Source organism: Chamaea fasciata, unplaced genomic scaffold (genome assembly GCF_029207755.1).
Source record: "Chamaea fasciata isolate MVZ Bird 193981 ecotype frontalis unplaced genomic scaffold, bChaFas1.0.hap1 SCAF_2, whole genome shotgun sequence".
Classification (NCBI taxonomy): Eukaryota; Metazoa; Chordata; class Aves; order Passeriformes; family Sylviidae; genus Chamaea; species Chamaea fasciata.
The window spans coordinates 35,614,436-35,637,373 of record NW_027094087.1 but is presented as its reverse complement, the minus strand read 5'-3'; the positions used below and the strand labels follow the sequence as shown (position 1 = coordinate 35,637,373).

At 38.0% G+C, this 22,938-nt stretch overlaps 1 protein-coding gene across 1 annotated transcript; it reads left to right on the top strand.

Moving 5' to 3' along the window:
- The first annotated feature begins 6,438 nt into the window (after positions 1-6,438).
- CHORDC1 (cysteine and histidine rich domain containing 1) lies at positions 6,439-22,770 on the top strand. Its single transcript, XM_066175675.1, has 11 exons — positions 6,439-6,584; positions 9,966-10,015; positions 12,020-12,076; positions 12,558-12,718; positions 13,306-13,406; positions 14,332-14,390; positions 15,403-15,473; positions 15,747-15,852; positions 16,934-17,053; positions 17,682-17,744; positions 18,252-22,770. The coding sequence occupies exons 1-11, from the start codon at positions 6,521-6,523 to the stop codon at positions 18,384-18,386; spliced, it is 987 nt and encodes a 328-aa protein (XP_066031772.1). The 5' UTR covers positions 6,439-6,520; the 3' UTR covers positions 18,387-22,770.
- Positions 22,771-22,938: the final 168 nt, after the last annotated feature.

The following is a 22,938-nucleotide window of genomic DNA, read 5'->3' as shown; positions in this document are numbered from 1 at the left end:
AATGACAGAGTTCCTCTGGATGGAAGTAATGTGTTATCTGGGCTTCTCATGGTACTGACATCTTCCAGTCCTGTGATACTACGAGGAAAATAAATCTCTTGTCATTTCAGCCCATAAATGGCTCTCTTTGGCATTAAAAAGTCTGTAAAAAACATAATTACAATTGCAAAAAAAACAGAGACAAAACCCAAGTAACAGATCCTACACGCATTCCCAATGCATGACATCTCAGGCATAAGTGCAGACACTTTTCTACTCAAAGATGTTGCCAAATGAAAAAAAAAAAATGTCAGTGCTATTTGTTCCTGCTACTAAAAAAAAATATGTTTTCTGAACTGCATTTCAAAATCACTTTGTATTGAGAATGCCTTCTGGAACACAATCCAGGGCTGTTACAGGAGAATTCTGCTACCACCTTCTGGCTGACAGAAATTCTTAGCACTTATTTAACCAGCATGCACTTAGTTCATAATACATTTGCTGTTTTTCAGTCTGCACTCTTCACATGTTACTGCCCCATCTTATTTAATACATAAATAGTAATTACACACAAAAACTCAGACTGTCATTTTACAAACCCTTCTGTTTTTTAATTAGAAAGATTTAAATTTTTCATAACCAAAATTAAACTTCTTGACATAAAACTAAGTCTGCTTTTTACACGTCCTATCTCTCTCCAAAAAGTGTTGTGATTCAATCCAATTTATTTCATTACCAATAAACAGAGAAATCCATTGATAACACCACAATGAAAAATACGTCATAAAAATGGTCTTGTAAATTCTTTTGCACACTTCTCCCATAGAATGTGCAATTAGTCCCACTTAATAGCATCAGCAACAAATGTAATCAGTATGCTGGATAGCTGCTTTTACTTGAATACACTTGCTTTCAGTAAATTGAATGGAAAAAAAGAGCATAACCAGATCATAGGCTCCTTAGCTGTATTATGACCTTTTCTACCATTGCCACAATTTATTCTTAAAACTTCTGCAGCTGCCAAACAAAAGAAGCACTCCTTTCTTTTGCTCTTAAGTAGCCAGACATCAGCTCCAGAAAAGCCTGAAGTTGTTAGAGTCAAGTTTCAGAATTCTTATGACAAATAAATTTACACTGTGTATTTAGGCATTTAAAATACCCTTATTCTGAAAACAACATCAGATGTGGAGAGCTGTCCAAGAGAGCACCTTGAATGAGTTTGGTAATCCTGACCAAGTGAGAGTAATCATGAGGAAATGGTAGAGGAGCAAAGTAAAGGTCATCATTATTTACCAGAACTAAGGCTGGGTCACTTCTAATGTAAGCCCTTTATTTTGCTGAAACTGGGGCTCAGAACTTCAACCAGATTTAGCTGTTTTAGTCACCTCCAAGGGAAAGAAGAAAAAAGGACAAAAAAACTGGAGATGGAAGCTCAAATACTCCATGAAAATATCCACCAAGTCAAAGTGAACATGTTACTACACCATAACATTTAAATAGCTGATGTATATTTAGAGACTCATAGAAACATTAAGTTGGATAAGGGACCCTAAACATCACCTTGTTCCAAACCCCCTGCCACGGGAAATGATGTTACCCACAAGACGAAGTTGCTGAAAGCCCCATCCAACCTGGACTTGAACACTTCCATTCTCTGAACAACCTGTTCCAGTGCCTCACCACCCTCACCGTAAAGAATTCCCTAATACCTAATCTAAACCTGACCTCTCTCAGTTTAAAGCCATTATCTCTTGTCCCATCACTACATCTCTGTGTGGAAAGTCTCTCTCCAGTTCTTTTGCAGCCACCCTTGTGGAAGGATGCTCTAAGGTCTCCCTGCAGCCCTCTCTTCTTCAGGCTGGACAACCCCCGCTCTCTCAGCCTGCCTTCAAAAAAGAGGTGTTCCAGCCCTCTAGCACCTTCATGGCTCTCCTCTGGACTTGCTCCAACAGGCCAACAACATCTTTCTTATGCTGTGCGCCCCAGAGCTGAACACAGCAGGTGAGATCTCATCAGAGTGGGACAGAGGGACAGAATCCCCTCCCTCGCCCTGCTGGCCACGCTGCTTTTGATGCAGCCCAGGACATGGTTGGCTTTCTCGGCTGTAAGTGCACATTGCCAGGCTGTGTTGAGTTGAGCTTCTTATCCACCAACACCTCCAAGTCTTCAGAGCTGGTCTTATTCCATTCTCTGTCCAGCCTGGTCTTGTGCTTGGGACTGCCCAGATCCACATGCAGGACCTAGCACTTGGCCTCATTGAACTTCATGAGGTATATGTAGGCCCACCTCTCAAGTCTGCTAAAGTCCCTCTGGATGGCATATTTTGTTTCAGTTCTTCTCCCAGCAGTATTCCTGTAATCCATCAACTTTGTGTTTGAATTGCTTTCGGTCACAGCATTAGTGCGCTGTATGTAGCTACACAAATTATCTTACTATTTTCTGTCATCTAGGGAGTTGAATTCTTTAAATTTCAGCATAGCATTTATGTTTAATAATTCACAGATTGTGTAGCATTTCAATCTTGTTTCAGCTGCATGAAGAATGAAAAAGGTCATTATAATACATGCATCACTACAAGTTATGACAAAGCAGCACTCTGGAGAATGGCTGTATATACTGCATCAAACAGGTTTTACTTTCTGCAGTGAAGTCAAAGGCATGGGAAAATTTAAACAGGGAAGCATCAACATATTATCCCATGCCCTGGTGAACTCAGTAACGAAATTTCCAGCCCCCTTAGCAGCACCTGAAAGCAGACTTCTGAACTGCCTAAAATATTATAATGTTCTCTAGATACTGCACTGAGGTTACTTAGAAAATTACCTTTGAACATTCTGCCTTAAATGAATTCCAACAATCACACAGCAAGCCTGTGCTAAAGTCTGATATCAAAGGAAGTGGTGAGTCTTAATGAAGCATCTACTTAAATTCAGGTCGTGCTTTAGCAGCAAGCACTCTGGTGGATTATTGGAAGCGGATGCTGTTTAATCTCTCTTACCTCCTTGGAAAACCTGGCATTTAAATAATCACAGAGGGGAGAAAAAAGTGTTCTCTCCCAAAAAGTCAGTTGCTCTGCTTCTCCATGAGATGTGACATTTTAAGATGTTCTGCCCATCAAATCTGAACGTATTTAGTTGAACAGGACATTTTCTTGCAAACTCTGCAGGCTTTTGGCTTTTAGCTTTACAAGGATTTACATTTGTATTTTAAACCTCTGTTAAGCTTCCTAAAGAAAGGATTTAATTATTTCACATTTTGATATTTTCAGATCTGAAACAGAGCTACCTGCCTTGATTTTAAATGAGTCCTCAGAATCCATTTAAATTTCAAGGACTCTCTCTCTGTTCCAAGGAAGCTGAGGGAGCCCAAAATGCCCTCTGCCTCCTATTAGAAGCAAAAATATTCTGGTGTGACAAAACAGCTCTAGCCTGAAGTTTGAGTCTTGAAAACCTTCTTCTCACCCTCCTTCAGATTTACTGAAAACTGGTTTAGTTTGGGGTTTTTTTGCAACCCCATGTTCAGCAGTTCTGCAGAAACCCATTCGAAGACTCCAGGATGAAAATCTCCTCCCCCAACAAACTGGCAAGCAAATCAGATTTACAAAGATTCTGCATTTTGAGAAGTGAACTGAAACATCCTGCCTCTTTACAGATTCCAGTTCTACAGGGAAACTACATCATTTCCAATGCTTGGAAATAGACACCTAAGTTCCATTAACCATGGATGAGATGGAATGATGTTTAACTGGTAGAAATTCAGGGTGGCTTTTATCAGGGAACTCTTTGCACAGAATCTAGCTCCATAAAAAAAACAAAAGGGGCGGGGGGGGGGGGGGGGAATATAAACCCCTCTGCTATCATACATACATAAAATCCAGAGTGTACATTCTCCTGTGTTATATCTGTTCAAGGTAGAACACTGCTTCCAAAAATTTTTAACCATAACATTTCTGACATGAGAAAAATAGAACAGATGTAATTAAAATAAAAAGCATACACTCACAAATCTTTCAGTATTCCTCAGACAAAATGTCTTATAGCACCTAATACAAGATCCAATTGCTAAAGGCACCATAAAACCTTGTCTAACACTCTGGAAGACTTTGAAAATAAAGGACAAAACACATAAAAAATTATCTACATATTTTTCATGTTTTGAGCAGGGAACCAAAACCCAGTGATCATCCATTACATGACTATTCTTTATCAGTGTAAATCTCAAATGAAAGGCTTCTACACAAAACATACTGGAATAAATTAGATTTAAGTCTATCATGCCCACAAGATGATTATCTAAATCTTATTTGAACAAGTTACTTTCTACCTTTCCAAAACTAGGTTGAAAGCCTCTCATGCCTTCCTATCAAGCACAGAAAATGCATTTGTGAAGCTGTGCAGACTTCTGTGAGATGAGGATTATGTACTGTCAATTTGTAGTGTTTTGTGCAGGCCGAACACATGCAACTTCAAGAGGTGATTACAAACCATTATTTGCTCCTATAGCGTTCTGTGAAACAAAAAACCTCATTCTATTTAACATCATGTACAAAGACGATGGATACAGCTCGGTGACTTTCAGAGATCTGACTCTGTGTGTTAAAATTAACAACAAACTGAGTTTTCAAATGAATTTTCTTTAGTGCAATATGCTACAGAATTTTGATTTATGAAGCAAATACATTCTTTTTTGATTTCTGTCTGGAAGATATAAAGGTGTGTCTCCATATCAGTGAGACAGCAATTAGGTGAGGAATATACACATGATACTTTTTGGGAACACATAGATTGTATTTTTCATTTCACAAGTCTCCTCTGAGTGTTAGAACCAACCTCCATTACTAACGTCATGGGAATGCTACTGTTTAATGCAGTAAATACCACGCTGCTAATATAACTCCTCTCAAATTTTTAAAAAATAGTCTTTGAACAGAAATTGATGCTACCTCCGCAGAAGCATAACTTTTTTCGCATTGCACAAAGCCAACAAAACGTTGGCTTCTTCTAAAACAGATGTATGCTTGCACGCTACAGCTGAAAATGCAACCACAGTCACAGAAATACCACAAAATTTATTTTATGGATATTAATCACATTTTAATTTCATGTGGCACTTTCACTAAGAGGGAAACAGAAGAATTTTATGTTTTAAGAACAGTTCATCACTTTATGGTAATGATCTAGCATACATTTTTATGCAACATTTCTGTCCATCTTCTACTTATAAGCCATCTAACAAAAAGAAACAATTAAATGCTTTTATATAGAAAAAGAGGCTTTCTTACGTCTCCTCTTTCCAAACTCTTATTACCACTTGCACTTATACATTAAAATGCTTCTGGTAAATAGCAAGAGAATGAGGGGTTTTGGCTGCTCTTAACTGCAAGAGGCCTCAATGGGAACTGCAGATCAGAAGGAAGCAGTCGGTATTCCATGGCTCAGACAAAAGCATATCTTTATGTGAGACACACATAAAAAGATGCCAGCAGACATCAGGCATCAACTCACAAGTGTGCAGAAGTTCAGGGCTACATCAGAAGCAGTCTCTTGATTATCCTTTTTGCATCCTGCAACTCCCTTTGAAGAAACCATTTTTTTGTTCATTCTGCGCACGCATGCTTCAGGATTTGTCACATGCTGAACAAACACCTAGGCAATTCTATTTTTAAAGCTGTGCAAAAGATGTTTAGCTAGGAGGAATCTCCGTAATCGCGTGCAGAAACGTAGATGTCTAGTTACGTATTTAGAACAGCACGTAGTGACAAAACAAGGAATGGCTTCAAACAGAAAGAAAGTTTTAGACTCGGTATTAGGAAAACATTCTTTATTGTGAGGGTAGTGAGGCACTGGGACAGTGGATGCCCCATCGCTGGAGGTGTTCAAGGCCAGGTTGGATGGGGCTTGGAGCGCTGTGGTCTAGTGAAGTGTCCCTGAATATCGTGGTGGCATTGGAACCGCATGATCTTGAAGGTCCCTTCTGCTGCAAACTACCCTATGACTTTAAATACAACTTCTATTAATGCACACTATAGAGCATATATAAGTGGCCAGCAGTCATGAGCAGCCAGGCAAACTTTCAGGGAACTAAGAGAACATTAGAGTTTTTCATAGTAGGTTTCTGACAGTGGTACCTATGCTTTAGTGCAGATGAGACAGCCATTTAATACATACACACAAGCATTTATTTCAAACCAAACTCACACGCAGGGAAAAAAATAATAACGATAATGATAATAATAATAACAAAAACCGCCATAAATTCTCCCGAGGCCGAGCATTCCCCCACAGCCGCGGCACCACTGCCGGGCCCGGCGGTCGCTCGGCGGTTCCGCGACCCCGCTCAGCGCCTGCGCGGCCGCCCGCCCGCTCTCGCCGGCCCCCGAAGCTTCGTGAATATTCCGGAAGGCTCCGGCCGGCTCTTTCCGCCGCGGAGCTGCCCCGCCCCCGGTGCCGCTGCCCGGCTTCCTTCCTTCCTACCCTCTTCCTTCCGCCGTACACCGCCGGCTTCGGCTCTCCCGGGCGGCGGGGCGGGGGGTGCTGCGGCCATGTCGCAGCTGTGCTACAACCGGGGCTGCGGGCAGCGCTTCGACCCCGAGAACAACACGGAGGGTGAGAGTAGCGGAGGGGCCGGGGTGTGGTGCTTCCCTCCTGACAGCGCGGGCAGCGGGCGCGGCCTCCGGGGTTCTGCGGGGCTGTCCCCCGGCCCGCGGGCTGCTGCTGCCCCGGGGACACGCGTGTGCGGCCTGGGCCGCTGTCATGTGTGCCAAAGGTTCTTAAGGCCAGCACAGTCTCCTCTGCTGCGGGCCTCTGTGGGTGTTGCGTTCATCGCTGTTGCCAGTTTTTTTAGTTTGGTTGGTTGGTTTGGTTTTGTTTTTTGTTTGTTTTTTTTTTTTTTAGTTCACATGTGTGGACTTGCAGCAGGTAATCAAATGTGTCTGAACGGCACACGTGTGTTTGCTTTTACGCAAGTGCCTTGAGCGCTTACAGTGCGTCTGCTGTGAGTGCTGGGAATCCTGGTGAAACGTGTTGAAAGCTGTGTCATTTGGGGTTTCATAATTTCGCAGAGGCTGATCTGAGAGAAGGGCGGTCTGAGTTTGCAGAAGGCTCGCACTCACCTGGTTCGTGAAGTAACTGTTGGTTGAATTTCTAGAATCTCTCTTTGCGTTAATTTATAGTGACGCCCCCTAGGGTTAGAAGTAGGCTAACCTGTTCTAGCCCGTGCATTTTCCGTGGTTTACAACCGTGGCAATAACGAGTGTTTATTTTTCTGAGCTACGTGTTTTTGCATAGAGAGGGGCAACATATTGAGTAGGAGTTCATAATTGTTAGTAATAGCAGAAGCGGGCACATTGTGGGATGCTTTCATTTCTTAGCGTTATATTTCTTAACATTACATCTCTTCCACCACCATCCCCTATACCCCTGTACCCCAAAAGGCAAAGCAGATAAGGGTATTTATTGTTTAAAAAAGAAAGAAATCCTATTAGGACCTTGTGACTTGAACTCGTCGTAAAAGTAACACTTCTTTAGGGTTTGTGATCAAGCTGTAGTAAATTAGGTCATGTTGGCATGGCCATATGCTAACTCTGGTGCTTGGGTTGAGGCAAACAATTTCGTGACATGAAATTAGTTTCAGTGAGTGGCTGGAACATGTAGTGGAATCGCTGTCTCCTAGACTCAGCAGTTCTGAAGGTAAATGTAGTTACTCACAGGTCGCTACACAGAACCAGGTTTTGCATTTGGGTGACCCTTACAAATTTCTGATTTGACATTTAGTGAAATGAATAATGAAGTGCTTTAGGGATGTAGCAGTAAGGCGATAGCAGTGTGCACACGGTAGGATCAGTTTGGCTATGAAACTGACATCAAGAAAGCTCCCAACAAACAAAGAAAAACCTGAAAAATTGCGATACTTGTGTCTGCAAAAATTATCTGAGGGTTAGAGAAAATGGCTTTGAAATACTTTGGACTTCCTGGTAAAGGAAAGATATTAATAGCAGTGGGGAGGTAATTTGTTTTGTTGGGGGTTTTTTCAGTGAAAATGTAGAATAACAACCAAAGGCTGCTGTAATCTGATCTTATACAAATCAGAACTAGAATATGCTTTTGTCTGCTTGTATCCTAATTTTCCAGTTTTCCCTGCCTAGCGTGAGAAGGGATCCTTTGTGCCAGATAGGAGCTGTTGGATTCGGTATGAGTGCAGACGAGCTGGTGTTTTACTGTCCTCTGGCAGGGACAGTGGTCAGACTGCTCAGAGGACAGATCTGCTGAGGCACTGCAGAGCTCCTGGTCCTGGCTTCTTCTCTCATGGAGCACGCAGGGCCCTCAGGAGGCAGCAGCCAAGTGGGCTGTCATTAGCTCCATGATGTACCTGCTGCAGAGCAGGCTCTGGGGAGTGAGGAAAAAGGATTGCCCTTGGCCAGATGGACAGCCAGGCACTTGTCTGTGCCTGCCTTGAGCTGGAGCATAGCCATCCCTGAGTTATTTGATTATGAGATTGTTCTGGTCTCTAAAACACTTGCCGTTATTAACAGCATCTCTGTAATGAAGAATTAAAAATATTCATTTAAGTCTTCTGACTCAGAAATAGTCTTTGCTACAAAATGATGTATTTTTACCCTCATGATGCTTCTAATGTCATACTTTCATACTTTTAGAAAAGAATAGCCTCTACATTTTTTTTTTTTAATTTATTTGATTTAACTGTGAATTCCTGGTCTCTGTGCAAAATAACCACTTTTCCTTTTTAATTTTCTTGTGAGGTTTACTAACATTAGCTTTTCATCCCGAAACTGAAGGAATTGATAGAGATTTATGGGTATATTTTTAAGTCTTGCTGAAGGACTGGTGTCCCAAAATGTGTGCATTTCGAGTTAAGGTGAGAACTGGTGTTCCTTGGACTGTATTAGTGCTTTCGAATTAGGCACTGAATATAAAATCAAAGAAAATTGTACAAAACGAGGTTTCGTTAATAATGCACATATTTATACAAAAGATAAAAACAATCCAGTTTGGGTTGGGTTTTTGCCTTTTAGGTATCTGTAGGCAGATTGCTAATAAAGTTATTTATTACTTTTTTTTTTTTTTTGCTTCCTATTACGTGCATTGTTATTGTTATGTCACTTTTAATTTTAAGTGTCTCTAATTTTGCTTTAAAGGCTAGAAGATGGTATTTAGAGTCAAGTCAGTAAAATACTATCCATGCAGTAAATGTCAGTGGGAAGTTATATAATCAGAGCAGTTTTATTACATGTGAAAGGAGTACAAGTAACAGAGAACAGCTGTGTAATGTTGATAAACATCTGTGAATACAAACACTTTCATTAATGGAGGTTGTGTTCCAGCGTAGTGTTTGTACAGAATCTATTAGTAATCAATAGTATTGACATGTCAAAATTGGGCATATGGAGGACTAACCTTCGGGTTCAAGTCCTTAGGTGGCTTAGGATACTATAAACATTGAAAAAAGAACAAGGTAATTACAGTCAAAATCACGAACTCAGTATTTGCAATAAGGGACTTTTTTTAACAGAATGCTTCTCGGTAGAAAGCACTGACCAGGTTCAAATAGATGTATTTGAAGCGGTAAATCAGTATTTTCTGTCTGTCAGGTAGCTGTAGGGTCACCTTCTCACTTCTGCAAAATTACCAGTAAGGCCTGACTACTGGTGGAGGCCAGAGGGATGGTCCAGAGAAAGTTTACTTGCTCCACATGGAAGTAGTAGTTTGTTTTAGATAACTACCTGCTTTCTAGTTTGTGCTGTATAATACTTCAGAAAAAAGAAGAGCTGATTATTTATGTTTAATGTATGCACTCAGAGACCTTTTTATGTGGAATCTGGATTTTTCTGAGTAATGATGTGCACTCAGGGAAGTGGGGCAGCTTATGGCATACATGAATTGCAAATGTGACCTTTTTGCTGGGTTTGTTATCATATGAATAAAGATTCTTGGTACGCCTAAATATTAATAATTATCACTGTCTTTTAGATTCATGCACATACCATCCAGGTGTGCCCGTTTTTCATGATGCTCTCAAAGTAAGTATGCAACTGTCCTTTTAAGTATTATATTTTTGGGTTTTCATCTTTTTAATTCCAGATCTTTCAGTGTTGAGGAACTGATGCTCAGCCTATCATGAGCAACCCCATGAAATTAGAAAAGCACAGTTAGTCATTCCTGAAAAAGAAATTAAAAGCTCCACTCATATGGTCTAAATGCCATGCAAGTCTAGATGACTTGTTTCCTGTTGATTGACTGGCTTTAGGTCTCTCAGCAGTTTAATTAGGTCCTCTAAATAGGACTGTGGAGCCACTGAGAGGTTTCACACTCTTTCAGTTAATTAACCTGCTTGGAATTCACAGTAGCTGCTTGTGGTCTAATGTGGCCAGGGTACTAATGTGTATGTAACATTTGTCTGCTGTAAAAAACAGTCATGTTCTTTTAATCAGCCAAATGAGGATGTTGCTTAAATTGGGACTGGTCAGCCATGCCTCTTATGCAGGTTTCCAGGACTCTTAGGCTCCATCTTCAGTGATGAATTAAATATACCTGGGTCTCCAGTGCTTAGGCCAACTGCACAGCCCATGCTTGGTGTTGTGCTAAACTGTTTTCCCTCTTCAGGGTCTACTAAAGGATGCATACAAAGTGCTTACAGGGAATCCTTTGAGAAACAACTGCTGAAACAGTACTGGAAATCATTCTAATAATTTATTACGTGTAGTCAGAAATCTCGTGCTCAAAAATGGAGTCTGGCACTTTATTAATGTAGCCTAAGTGATATCTCTTAGAACACTAAACCACTGTTTAGCTGAGCTTTGAGGGGGGGTGAGTGTTTTTTTGTTTTTTTTTCTTGATGCTTATGAACTGCTTCTACTGGAAGTGCATCTTATCCCAGCAATGTGGTGTCTTTTAGACTCGTGAAAGCTTCTGCATTTGTGCTGGGCAGTGTGTTTGCTGTGAGTTGTTGCTTATAGTGCAGTACCTGACTCTGGAATCAGCCGTTGTGTGCTACTGGTGAAATGGGACAAATAATCTTATATCAAATACTTCAGAGTTGCTTAGACTGCTATTTTTTTGTACAAGATTATAGCTGTAATCAGAGCACAGTACAAAATCTTCTACATAATTATAAAGAGAGAAATTATACAGTTAGCTCAGAAACTTATGTTTACTCCTTCTTTCTCTTACATATTCACTGTTTATAAACAAGTGCCACTTTCTCCCTTTTCGTTATCTGCCTCTTGACCTAATTAAAAATCTATCATAATTGCAAATGAGTTTTCTTCCTGCTGTGAGTTTTAGATAGTCTAGGTGGGCAGGTTGAACCTTTTGTTTCCTCAGCTGTGGAAATGGTTAGTATTTTCAGGGTATTTTAGAACCACCTACCTAAAACTCATTGTGTTGCACCACTTAAGCTTTCAAAGCGGTGTTGCATTAGTCAAACTGTTGCCTCGAATAAGGTTCTTTGAGTTCTAAGATATATTGTTCGCAGTGTAAAGGCAATTTGCTCTAAAACTGCATTTCTGGTTTATATAATAAAAAGTGCTCTTGATTGATGTAGTTGGATAGCTGTGCAATGCAAATATCCAGCTCTCTTGGTGGGAAATAAGCAATTCAAAGATCTGAGTGGTGCTCAAGAAAAGAAAAACAAAATCCCTATAATTTTTGAAAGAGGGCCTGTGCATTGGGCCACAGGTGAGCCTGGTCTCAGGTGTAGTATTTGTTTGTTTTGCTTACTTGTTACTTTATGAGATGAAGTAACATTTCTGTTCTCTGTTGTACAGAGTTGGCACCTAACTTGTCATAGAATTATTGTCTCACATTTACTGAACTTTCTGATAAAGGCAACAGCAGCAAACTAGAAGACTTCTCTGACTTTTAAAAATGCAAATGATAGTATTGTCCACAGAAGGGAAGAAAACAATTGCTAATTTTGATGTGCCACATACTTTAAAGGAATATAATAAATATTTTGCTTTTTTCAAGCTGTTGTCAGGTCTGGTAGTCATGCCTGTGTTGTTTCTATTCCAAAATGTGTGTAGGGTTGGTCATGTTGTAAGAGGAGAACAACAGACTTCTCTGACTTCTTAAGCATTGTGGTATGTACTCATGATTATTTACAGTTTCTATACTTGTCATGTGGCAGTGATTAATATTAAATGGTACATGTGCTTACGTGTTTTAAATTAGCCTACTTCTACTAAAACTGTCTTAATTCTTACATGCTTTATTTCTTTCATATAATAGTGAAGTCAAGGCTCACTTTCAAGCTTTAATTGTTAAAATTCTCAAAATAAGTTTTGATAGATCGACTTGCTAATAAAGATGGATGGTCAGCATTTATTGGTGTTTTGCTTGACTACAGAAAGTATGCATTTTTCTTTTAACCTATGTCCAAAATGAGAATATTTTCCACTTTGGTGGTAGGGTTTCTTTTGCAGCCAGTGTCTAGAGTGGGCTAAAGGAGATGATGGAGCTAAAGAAATGATTCAAGAAAATTTGTTGCAGTTTTTGTTAATTTTTCATGCACATGAACTACACTGTGTTTTTATATAAATAAAAACATGCTTTCCACAATAGGGCTGTACAAAGGGTCTCCATAACAGCGAGAAACCTCCTGAGCCTGTTAAACCAGAAGTCAAAACTACCTCTGAACGAAAGGAGCTAGCTGAACTGAAACCCAAATTTCAAGAACACATAATTCAGGCACCAAAACCATTGGAAACAATTAAGAGGCCAAGGTACAGTATATGAAACTTATGGTTTTCTAAATTTGTAGTCAGTTTGCCAAGTTAAAGCTTGGTTGGTTATTCAGTGTTATACATTTAATATAGTGTAGAAATTTCAAAACTAACCTTAGAAGACCTCGGTTTTGGCAGCAGTGATGATGTTATCTTAAGCTTCAAAATATGAGAAAAGGATTCTGGTTATGACAAAGAAGTACTTGATTTTTCAGCACTTAAATCCATAAGAAGCAAAAATTGAAGTATATAACCTCATAGCTTAAAATGCCACTAGAGGCTGTGTTAAGTGTTTTAAGCAGTAATAAAAATAATTTTGGGGTGCTTGTATTTAGATTCCTTAGTATCTCTGAATTATTTTTATTTTTGTAGAGTATTTAGGATTTCCAGTTGAAAGCCAAGGCTGCCTTCTAAGTTTCTAGTCTGTTTTTTCATAAACAGTAAGGATTGGCATTTACAAATGTAGTTTGTTTATTGAAGGGAGGTTTAAAAGGAATAGCCTTGTAGGAAGATTAAAAGTTACTACTTTGTCTTCTATAAATTCTTTCTCACAGAGTAAGTTGACACTAATGCATGGATTTTTTTAGCCCAGATGAGCCAATGACAAATTTGCAGCTGAAAGTGTCAGCTTCCTTGAAACAAGCTCTGGATAAACTGAAACTGTCATCAGAAAATGAAGGGAGAAAAGGTAAGGAGACAGGGAGATTAAGTAGGTATATGTGATGTTAATTGTCACACAAATAACTGCGATGCTGATCTTGTCATTTGTGAAGTAATAGTTTCCTGTAATTATGTTCTTTTTCTTAATAATCTTGAAAATACCTTCCAGTCTAGGGAATGATGATTTAAGTTCAAATGTGGATAACATGGACACTTGGTTGTCAGAAGTACATTGTCCTTAGCATTATTTGAACTGTGTCTTTTCTAAGATATCCTGGTTAGAATAGACATAATGGGAATACCCATTTCTGAGTATGTGACTGGCAGAGTTACCAAGAAATGAACTTTACTCCCTATTGTTGCAGAGACAGTATCATATAAAGCTTTCATAAACTGGTGGAATTCCTCTGAAGAGTAGTTGGTTCTCCCTTGTCTGCTTTTCCTTTTTCTTCCCACATTTTACTTGGAATTTGGTTCCAGAACGACTCTGCTCTTTAAGAAACTTTTAATTTCAACCTACGCTTGTGGCTATTTTATGCTCTTTTGTTCTTGTGCCAAACTAATTTAGCTCTTCTTTCTCCATAGTGTCCAGATTATTTCCTTGTGTGTATTTATAGACAGCAGTTGAAGCCTTTTATATTCTTAGTTTTACAAAACTGAACAAGATGAATGATTTGTTCTCTTCCCCTGTGATTGTAATGATCCTCTTCATCTTTTTTTATTTACCCCACTTAAAATGTGTAAATATATAGAGCCTAGAATTGATGCATAGGTAATACAGCTCTTGGAATGTTCCTTTATATCTCTCTGGCAGATTTCAGTGTCAGGCAGAAAATAGAGGCTTGTAGAGGGAGGTTTTTCTAATCTCCTCCTTGACTCAGTTCTTAATAAAAGCAAAGTGTTCAGCAGATTATGGAATGCATTTGATATTTTCTGTAATATTCTGTTTACAGAGGAAGATAGTGATGAAATCAAGATTGGGACGGCATGTAAAAATGCAGGCTGTTCAAAAGTAAGTGGTTCAGTTATACTCTGTATCCAGCTACTCAGCTGTTAAATTGGCAGTTTTGGTTTTCTGTGTGCTACAAGTTAATTTGGAAAAGGCACAAAGTCCATTTGGTTTAACAAATGCACATTTGATGACACATTTCAGTATAGACAAATATGAGTTTGTAGAAAGTCGAAGATTATTTTTTTAAAGCTGTCGTGAACTTCTAAATAGTAAGCTTGTCAAATCCATGGTACTGTTTTGTTTCAACTTAACATATTAAATATTATATTGGTGAGAGATGGCTTACTGATAGCACTTGAGTTGCTTTTGATAATCTGTGTATAGATCAGAAGCATCTACAGATCTTAACAGTTAATGCTTCCTGCAAGAAGAATTAAAAAGTCAGTGTTTTAACACTTCTAGCACCAAAATTAGTCATTATGTTACGTAGTCATGTAAAGTGAAAGTTATACCCACACGCTTGCATTGTGCAAAATGGGGCAGTAATATTTAAATAGCTATTTTACCTGACAGATTTTGCAGTATCTACCAGAACTCTGGTGAGAGGAGAACTTTGGTACTCTTTGTGTTGGGAAGAACTGATCTGATATTCAGTGGCTAAGTTGTATATTGTTTATTTCACTTTCTTTTGAGAATCTGTGTGTTTTATGAATGATGAATTTCATTTTTTTTAAGTTAAGTTCTTTTTTTCTCTGAATACTCAGAGTATCTTAAAGACAGAAATCTCTGAGGATCTGCAGTGACCTTTATGAGCATAGATGGTGTCACCATTGATGTGTGCCATTGAAGTAACATAAAGTACAGCTTCTTAGGAGTGCCAGAGAACCTCCTCTGAAGGAAGGTTGAACGGTTACTTCGAAAAACTAGGACGAGCCATTAGGTATAGATTAGTTACCCAAAAGCTTTGTTGTACTTTGCTCATTATTTCTGGTTTTTGTTGTGTTTTGTTCTACTTTTTTCCTTGCTCCACCTCCTGTAACAGTAAAACTCTTAAAATTCTTTGTCCCCCCAGACATATGAAGGACCACACAGCACAGAAGAAGTATGTATATACCATTCTGGTGTACCTATATTCCATGAAGGGTTAGTATTCAGCTAACTTCCATTTTTGTACCTGTGTTCTGTGAAGGGTTAGTATTCAGTTAACTTCAGGTTTTTTTAATTAGTCTGTTGTGTTCATGCTTTCTTTGTAGATGTTGCCTTGATTTAGTCTGTAGTCTCTCTTGAGTCAAAAATGGCAATGCTTGAAGGGGGTATACTAAAGTAACAGTAATATTGCATAAAGAAAAGATCTTAAATGTTCACAGTAAATAGTGTCCTAAATATTGTTTGTTAATTACTTTGCAAACTTTCAAGGATGAAGTATTGGAGCTGTTGTAAAAGAAAAACTTCTGACTTCAATACATTTTTAGCTCAAGAAGGCTGCACAAGAGGAACACACATATGGACTAAAAAGGATGCAGTAAGTAGCATTAAGATTGCATTCTGTAACTGGCCATTCTGAATTTTGAATACTGAAATGTAGTTTGTAGCTTGACTGAGTTATTACTGTAGCTGAGCTATTACAGATCACTACCTCTGACATAATATGGAGGATACTGTACACAGCAGGAAAACTGAGAAATGGAACGTGAAGTAGTCTATGCTACACATATACTTAATTCTTTAAGAATATTATAGAACATAATAATGGACCATAACACTTCAAAAACATTATTTGGTCACATGATGGATACAGGTGAACACAATGTTCTTGTTATGAATATATTGTATGTTGCTGAGGCAAAATGGATTTGACACTGCAACCATCAGGAATGTTTATCAGAAGAAAATAAAGATACGTTATAAAAAGTGTAGTTTTGTTACCTCATTTTAGAACAATTACTTCACAAATCCATTACTTCCCTTAACTCTTATAATTGCTGCTTGCTTTGAAGATTATTTTTGTTCAGAAATTATTTGCAGGTACAGAAAGTAGGGTTTTAAAAAAAGCTGAAGTTGTGAGCCTAAAGCAGGAGAGTGTAGGAAAAGAGAGTAAAGAATTTACCCACATTTAAAGAAATCATGTGTATAATAAATGTATGCATATTGAGATAATGGGCTTCTATCCAACAAGGGTTTTTTTTTATTTCAGCTTTTTTTTATTTTGAGGGTTTATTCACAGTTTACTTCTGCATCAGAGAATAGAGGGTAATAAATCTTTTTTTCAGGAATATGAAGCATTCTTGGAGTCACGGCATTCTTTCTCTTCATTCAGTTCCTTTCTATAACCTGCTGGCAAACTGTAGTCTTGGAAAGGAAGTTGATCCACCAAGTAACATTTTTTTGTGGTAGTTTGTTTGAGAGGGAGATACTGAAATACTTAGTAAAAAGAGTTACAAGTGGAGTCTTGCAATCTCCTCTGAAGATGAAATTATAGTCCTTTATTAGCTATGCTAATTGGCTATTAAAAAAGTCTTGGGCATTTATGCTGTTAATCTTGTAAAAAAATATTCTAATGTAATTCTAAGTTGTTTTTTTTCTATACCTTTTTCCTTATGTAGAGTACAAAAGTAGTTCCATGCAGGCATGATTGGCACCAGACTGGAGGAGAAGTGACTATTTCTGTATATGCTAAAAACTCAGTCCCTGATCTGAGCTACGTAGAAGCTAATAGCACCATGGTGAGCCTCTACCTTTAGATCAGCAACTTGAACTTAGCCTTGTAAATAAAGCAGAGCAGATTTTCCTGAGATAGCATAAGACTCTTTTTTGAGTAACTGCTTTTTCTTGGCATTTGTGCTTGTTCAAGTATGTATAGCTTTTTTCTCTCCCTTCTGTTTGGACATCTGCACTTAATTATGTGGGGTTTTTTAAAAGCTGCAATACATCATGCAAAAAAAAAAACAACAAACCTTTAATTTGACTTCCATAGTTAAAACCCAAGCATGATGGGTTTGTCATCACCATATATATAAGTAATTATAGAGTCATCATTTAGTTGTATTTGACTTAATGTAATTTGATAGCATTCTTCATTGTATGCTGTTTCACAGCTACTAATATTAAACAGGTGTTTAAATGCTTCTTTAATTTCTAAATGATAAGCTACCAGTGGTCACTGTTGGCTGCAACTGTATCAGAATCTTTTAAAATAGATACTCATTTTTGTTTCTGAGGGACAATTTTATCACTTTGGTCATTGTACAATCCAAGTCCTAACATGGTATACTCTGTTTAAACATGCTTGAGGTGTCAGATGTTTTATTAACATGATAAAATGTTCTTATTTCTGTTGTTTTTCCTTTTAAGGTAAATATCCATATTGTATTTGAAGGAGAAAAAGAGTTTCATCGCAGTGTGAAGTTATGGGGAGTAAGTATAAAAATACTTTATCTGTTAAAAAGAAACAAACAAAAAAAAATCAAACAACCCCAGAAAGAAAACAGAACATAAGCCTTTAGCTTCCTCTCTTTCCAAATGGTTTGGTTTTCCTCATTACTCTGTTTTGACATTGAGTAATTGCATTTAAATCTGAATATAATGACCCAGGAGATCCAATATGACATCATGATGGGCACTGCTTTGTAGAGAAGTTGGCCTTCCAAGGTTCTTTCTGATATCAACACCATGGTAGTGGTGTTGCAGAAAACTCTTGTTTATGTATGTTAGCTGATGTATGTTAGATATGCAAAGGCATATGTTTATGCCATAAACATTCCATAGCTTGGGAATGGGAAACAGCTGATTTTTCAAGATACTGGAGGGATCTTCATCTCCCTAAACATCTACTGAAATTTAGTGATGAGGTACTCCCTAACTTAATTCCCCAGTGTCTGTCAGTCTGTTAAACTGAGGTGTGAAATACTTTTCCTGTTGCAGGTGATCGATGTGAAGAGGAGTTACGTGAACATGACCGCTACAAAGATTGAGCTCACTATGAGAAAAGCAGAGCCCCTGCTATGGGCAAGTCTGGAGTTACCAGCATCCAACACACAACCTAAACAGGAGAGTTGAGATCAATAACGATTCCAAGAGACAAGTTATTTCCTATGATGAAGTGGTGACTTGCTACTGTAATCAAATATTTAACTTTTATATAGATTTCTTTTTTTTTAATGCTAGATCATCTGTTCCCGTCTAGAAAGAAATTTGACGCACAGTAAATGGGGTTGTAAACTTGAAAGGGTAACAGTTATTTCTGCTCTTGCTCCCATGGGTGTGTTTATGCTAGATGCAATGTCTCCATGGAAATTTAGAGCAAACCAGCTATTGCCCTTTGCTTGCAACCTTCCCTACCATGCACTGACTATCCCAGTAGATGTGCTTTCTGTTCACAGTGGGTTTCTTTGTTTTTCAGCTCTTCTCTTTAGACCGGTTGTATTTGGTAGCCCATGTTAAATTCAATGCTGTTACGAAGCATACAGTAATGCAGATATAAAAATCTGAGTTGGAACTGATTAGCATGTAATTCCACATCGAGAATAAAAGGTTACATAAACAGAAATATGAAGTTCTACACTTGTAGACTTTTGTGTTCTGGAATATAGGTTTGTTTCAAAACTTGTTGGCTACGGAGGGATGAAATAATTGCTGTTACTCCAAGGATTTCAGTACTAGATGACTCCTGCTGTCTTTCATGTATCAAAGCAGATCGGGTTAAAACTAAAAGAAAGATGGCAAGAAGGGATTTTTTTTTTTACTCCTTTACATTTGCTATTTGAATAGTTAAATATAAAGGCAAATGGACTGTGAAATGGCTGTATAACTTAGCATTTCAGCTGTGAAGAGTGCAAACAGCAAACTATTGTAAAATTACCAAAGTGCTGGATACATTTGACAGCCTTTAGAATGTATAGCCTGTCCTGTTCTACAGCACTGAAAATCTCAAGACTCTTCTCAGAGTAGATGGATATGTGTAGTAGGAGAAGCCAGGACATTCTGTACGTGTCTTGGTAAAACAGTTTCCACATAGATGTGTGTATCTCTTGACTCTGAGGATGGTCATCTAAGAACTGCAGTTATATACAGCACAAATCTTAGGAGAAACAACATGCTTTAAAATGTCTGTCTCAAATTGTGCTTTTAAATCAAAATACTGTAAAAGAATACTACATCTTTTGAGCAGACCATAACTAGAAATCAGGACCTTAGTTTTGTTTTCAGTTCATCATTAAAGGTATGTGGCTGAAAACAGGATAGCTGTAAAAATGAGATTTTATTTTTTTATCCAAGCAGCAGCACACACAGTAATGTTGCTTTCTGCTTGGAATAATTTCTTAATTTTGGCTTACAGGTGAAATAAAGATGTTTCCCTATAGAAGTAATAAAAAATGCACACCATTATTTGTTGTGCCTAATCCTGTATGTATAAACAAGAGATCTTACAGGCTCTTGAAATGCATGGGTGCTCATCTACTAGCCTTGGTAAACCTGGAATAGTGTCAGGATAAACACAGGGTGTAGTAAAGGCATTCTCAAGTGAAATACAGATTTCTAAGAATCTTGCTGTTTTCCATTAAGTATGATTTGACTTGAGCTCAGATTTCTTCTAAGAGTACTTGAAGTCCTACTTCATGCTTAAAATAGTAGGAAATACATTACCAAAGAAACCATCCCTGAATGCCAAGAAAGTAACACTGGTGATACAAATATATATATATATATGTGCACATATATAAAATTGTTTTGGTGCTTCTCTACTTTCATTTCAAGATCCTTTGTCCTCAGTTACTTAGTTTGAGCATGGTTTCATACTCCCTTGGGCCCTTCTAAATAATTTCAGCTCTAAGTTCTGCTGTATAGATTCTGTTAACCTCTAATAATGCCTGTTTTTTGCCTCTTTTTTTTTTTTTTAATTTGAAAATTTAAGGTACTGGGAAGTGATAGGGTACAAACTTATAAAAGTTTGCCTGCCAAGTGGTCCTCTGAAAATTGAACAGATGTTCCTTGATGTGTTCTGAACCAACAAGTGGAGTACTTAACTAGCATGACACTGAGAACATCAGTGGATGAAAAATTCTAGATAGCTGTAGCTACTAGCATGCTGTCTATGTTTGTGTGTGCAGAACTCTGAACTTGGGCAGCAAAATTAGCAGTGCTTAAACGCCAGGATAAAAGTTCTTGTTTAACAAGCAAGTTCAAATGTGTCTATCCATATGGATATATAAATACCCTAATTATGTTAAAAAAATGTGGAAAACATTTTCACTTGATTTGCATCCTCATGTGCAGTAGGTTTGCATAACGTAAAACCCTTTTTAAGAACTACATGGAAAATGGAATTCCTTGGGAAAACAATTTCTGTTTTTAAATAAGTTGTATTCTGCCTTAGGGCACTAAACCCTAAATGGAGAGAAATGTGGATGAATGGACCATCTGCTGTGAATGCTGCAGGCTTTGGGATCATGCAACTACTTGTTACACTCTTTCAAGCTTCATTCTACTGGTAGCTGTGTCACCTTGGCCATAAGTGGGAGAAAGCTCCTGTAAACAGTCTCCAATTTTGCTTTTGCTTTTTATTATTCCTCCTGCTCTTCTCCTGTTGTTCGTACTTCCAGCACAAAACTAAAGATACTTCAGGTGCTCTATAATGATTCTCCCCATCAGTGGAAATACAACCACTTTTAAAACTTACCTGTTTAAAAAAGCAAGCAAACAAATCAAAGAACCCATAAAACCCCAACAGTGTTGGTCAGGCAGGAAGGTATAGATTTTACAATAACAGCATAGTTTCTATGGCCTGGGATGCTTTTCAAAATAGATAAACCTTCAGATGGCCTAGACTGCCATAAACTCTCTGTTTACGTGCAGCAATTCTTAGCAGTTTTTAAAACCATGTGTCTGCATCTATCCTGAAGCTGCAAGAGCTGTCACTGAATTTTTGTGTTTTGAGCAGTTGCTGACAACTGGCTTCAGCTAAGGGTTGATCCTGGTGTTCCATGCAATGACATCTGGACATGCATAGTGGTAGCCGACACTTTGATGGAATATTGGCTTGGCTATAACTTTTATTAGTAAGTGTGGAGAGAAAATGAGGCCAACTGTACTGTAGTAAATCTGTGTACTAATCATGATTGATACTTTCCCAAAAGCAAGATCTGTCAAGTAAGCAAAGTGGTTTTTGATTACAGGCTGTCACCTGTCTAATAATATAATACTAAATTGCAAACCAGTATGAACAGGAATACTTGGTATTGAATTTGTCCTTTTTTTCATGCTTTCAGATGTTGTGCAATATTTATCAAATTGACTAAGTTGATGCAGTCTAACTATATTTTTATAAACAAGTGTTTAAGAGCTATAGTGTGTTTCAGTATGGATTTACTTGTTACACATGTAGATAATCGTGTTACGTGAATCAGAACTGACTGTCCAGGTGCATATAAAACTTCACCTTCATGATCCCTTTATAATACAAAAAATAGCATGGGTACACAAGTTTATGACAGAAATCTTTTTTCCCTCATGTATAAACCCATTTTCCTATCTGATAGCATATTTTGTACCTAATATTGCATCCCAGGTAACAAGTCATAGGTTGAGAGGAAATGGCCTCAAGTTGTGCCAGGGGAGGTTTAGATTGGGTGTTAGGAAAAATGATTTTCACAATAAGGGTTGTCAGGCACTAGAATAAGCTGTCCAGGGAAGCAGTGCTGTTACCATGCCTGGGGGTGTTAAAAAAAAAACCAAACATGGGTATGGCATTTAAGGACATGGTTTAATGGTGAACATGGTGGTGGTGCTACCTTGGTGCTTGGTGATCTTAGAGGTTTTTCCAGTCTTAACAATTCTATGATCTTGTATCTGTAATAACATTTCTTGGAGGAATTGGAATTTATGTGGACTGTTAATACACTGCTAAGCACAGGGCTGATCAGCTACTCTGACTCTTAGGTCATACGTGGCACTGATACAGCTTGACAGAAAAAATCTTCCATTGGATGGTATTCTGGATTGTGTACATTATCAAGTCACCATTTCAGTAGTTTAGGAATTAGTTTTAGTAGGAATTTTGCCTTGGGAAAAGAATATACCTATTCTACATAATGATGCATTTTTGGCTTGCATTCTTTAAACATGGCATGAGTACTCATTAAATAAATACTGTACCTGTTAATGATTGGTCTTTCCGAATTTACTACTAAATTTTTTTTTACTTCTGTGCAGGAAGGAGATCCTTTTTAAAGTAGTGAGTTTTGTGTCTGGAACACTGTTTTAGGGTGGTTATAATTTTCCCATTATAAGAGTCTTGAATAACAGTTGAAGAGGAGATGACTTTTTGCATGGCTGTTTGATTCTGCACATTCATAAAACTTTGCACAGAAATTAATCTCATGTCTTCATGTTCTAGCTTTTTTCTAAAAGTATTCAATAAAATTCTTATTACATGCTGGTTGCATTTGGGGTTGGTTTTTGACTCCTTTTGTTATGGGTGAGAACTTCCCTGTTAGCTTGCAACATGGTTGTTGAAGTAAAATGTAGGTGGACTTTTTCCACATGTGAGTCTAAATAGGGGGGAAACGGCATCGCCAAGGGGTTTTTCCTGACCTCAAGTTCCTTTCTTTGT

Coding starts and splice junctions, on each gene's coding strand:
- CHORDC1 (XM_066175675.1), top strand. CDS start 6,521: ATGTCGCAGCTGTGCTACAACCGGGGCTGCGGGCAGCGCTTCGACCCC. Junction 10,016..12,019: donor TTTTTCATGATGCTCTCAAA/GTAAGTATGCAA, acceptor AAATGTGTGTAG/GGTTGGTCATGTTGTAAGAG. Junction 15,474..15,746: donor GTACCTATATTCCATGAAGG/GTTAGTATTCAG, acceptor CAAACTTTCAAG/GATGAAGTATTGGAGCTGTT.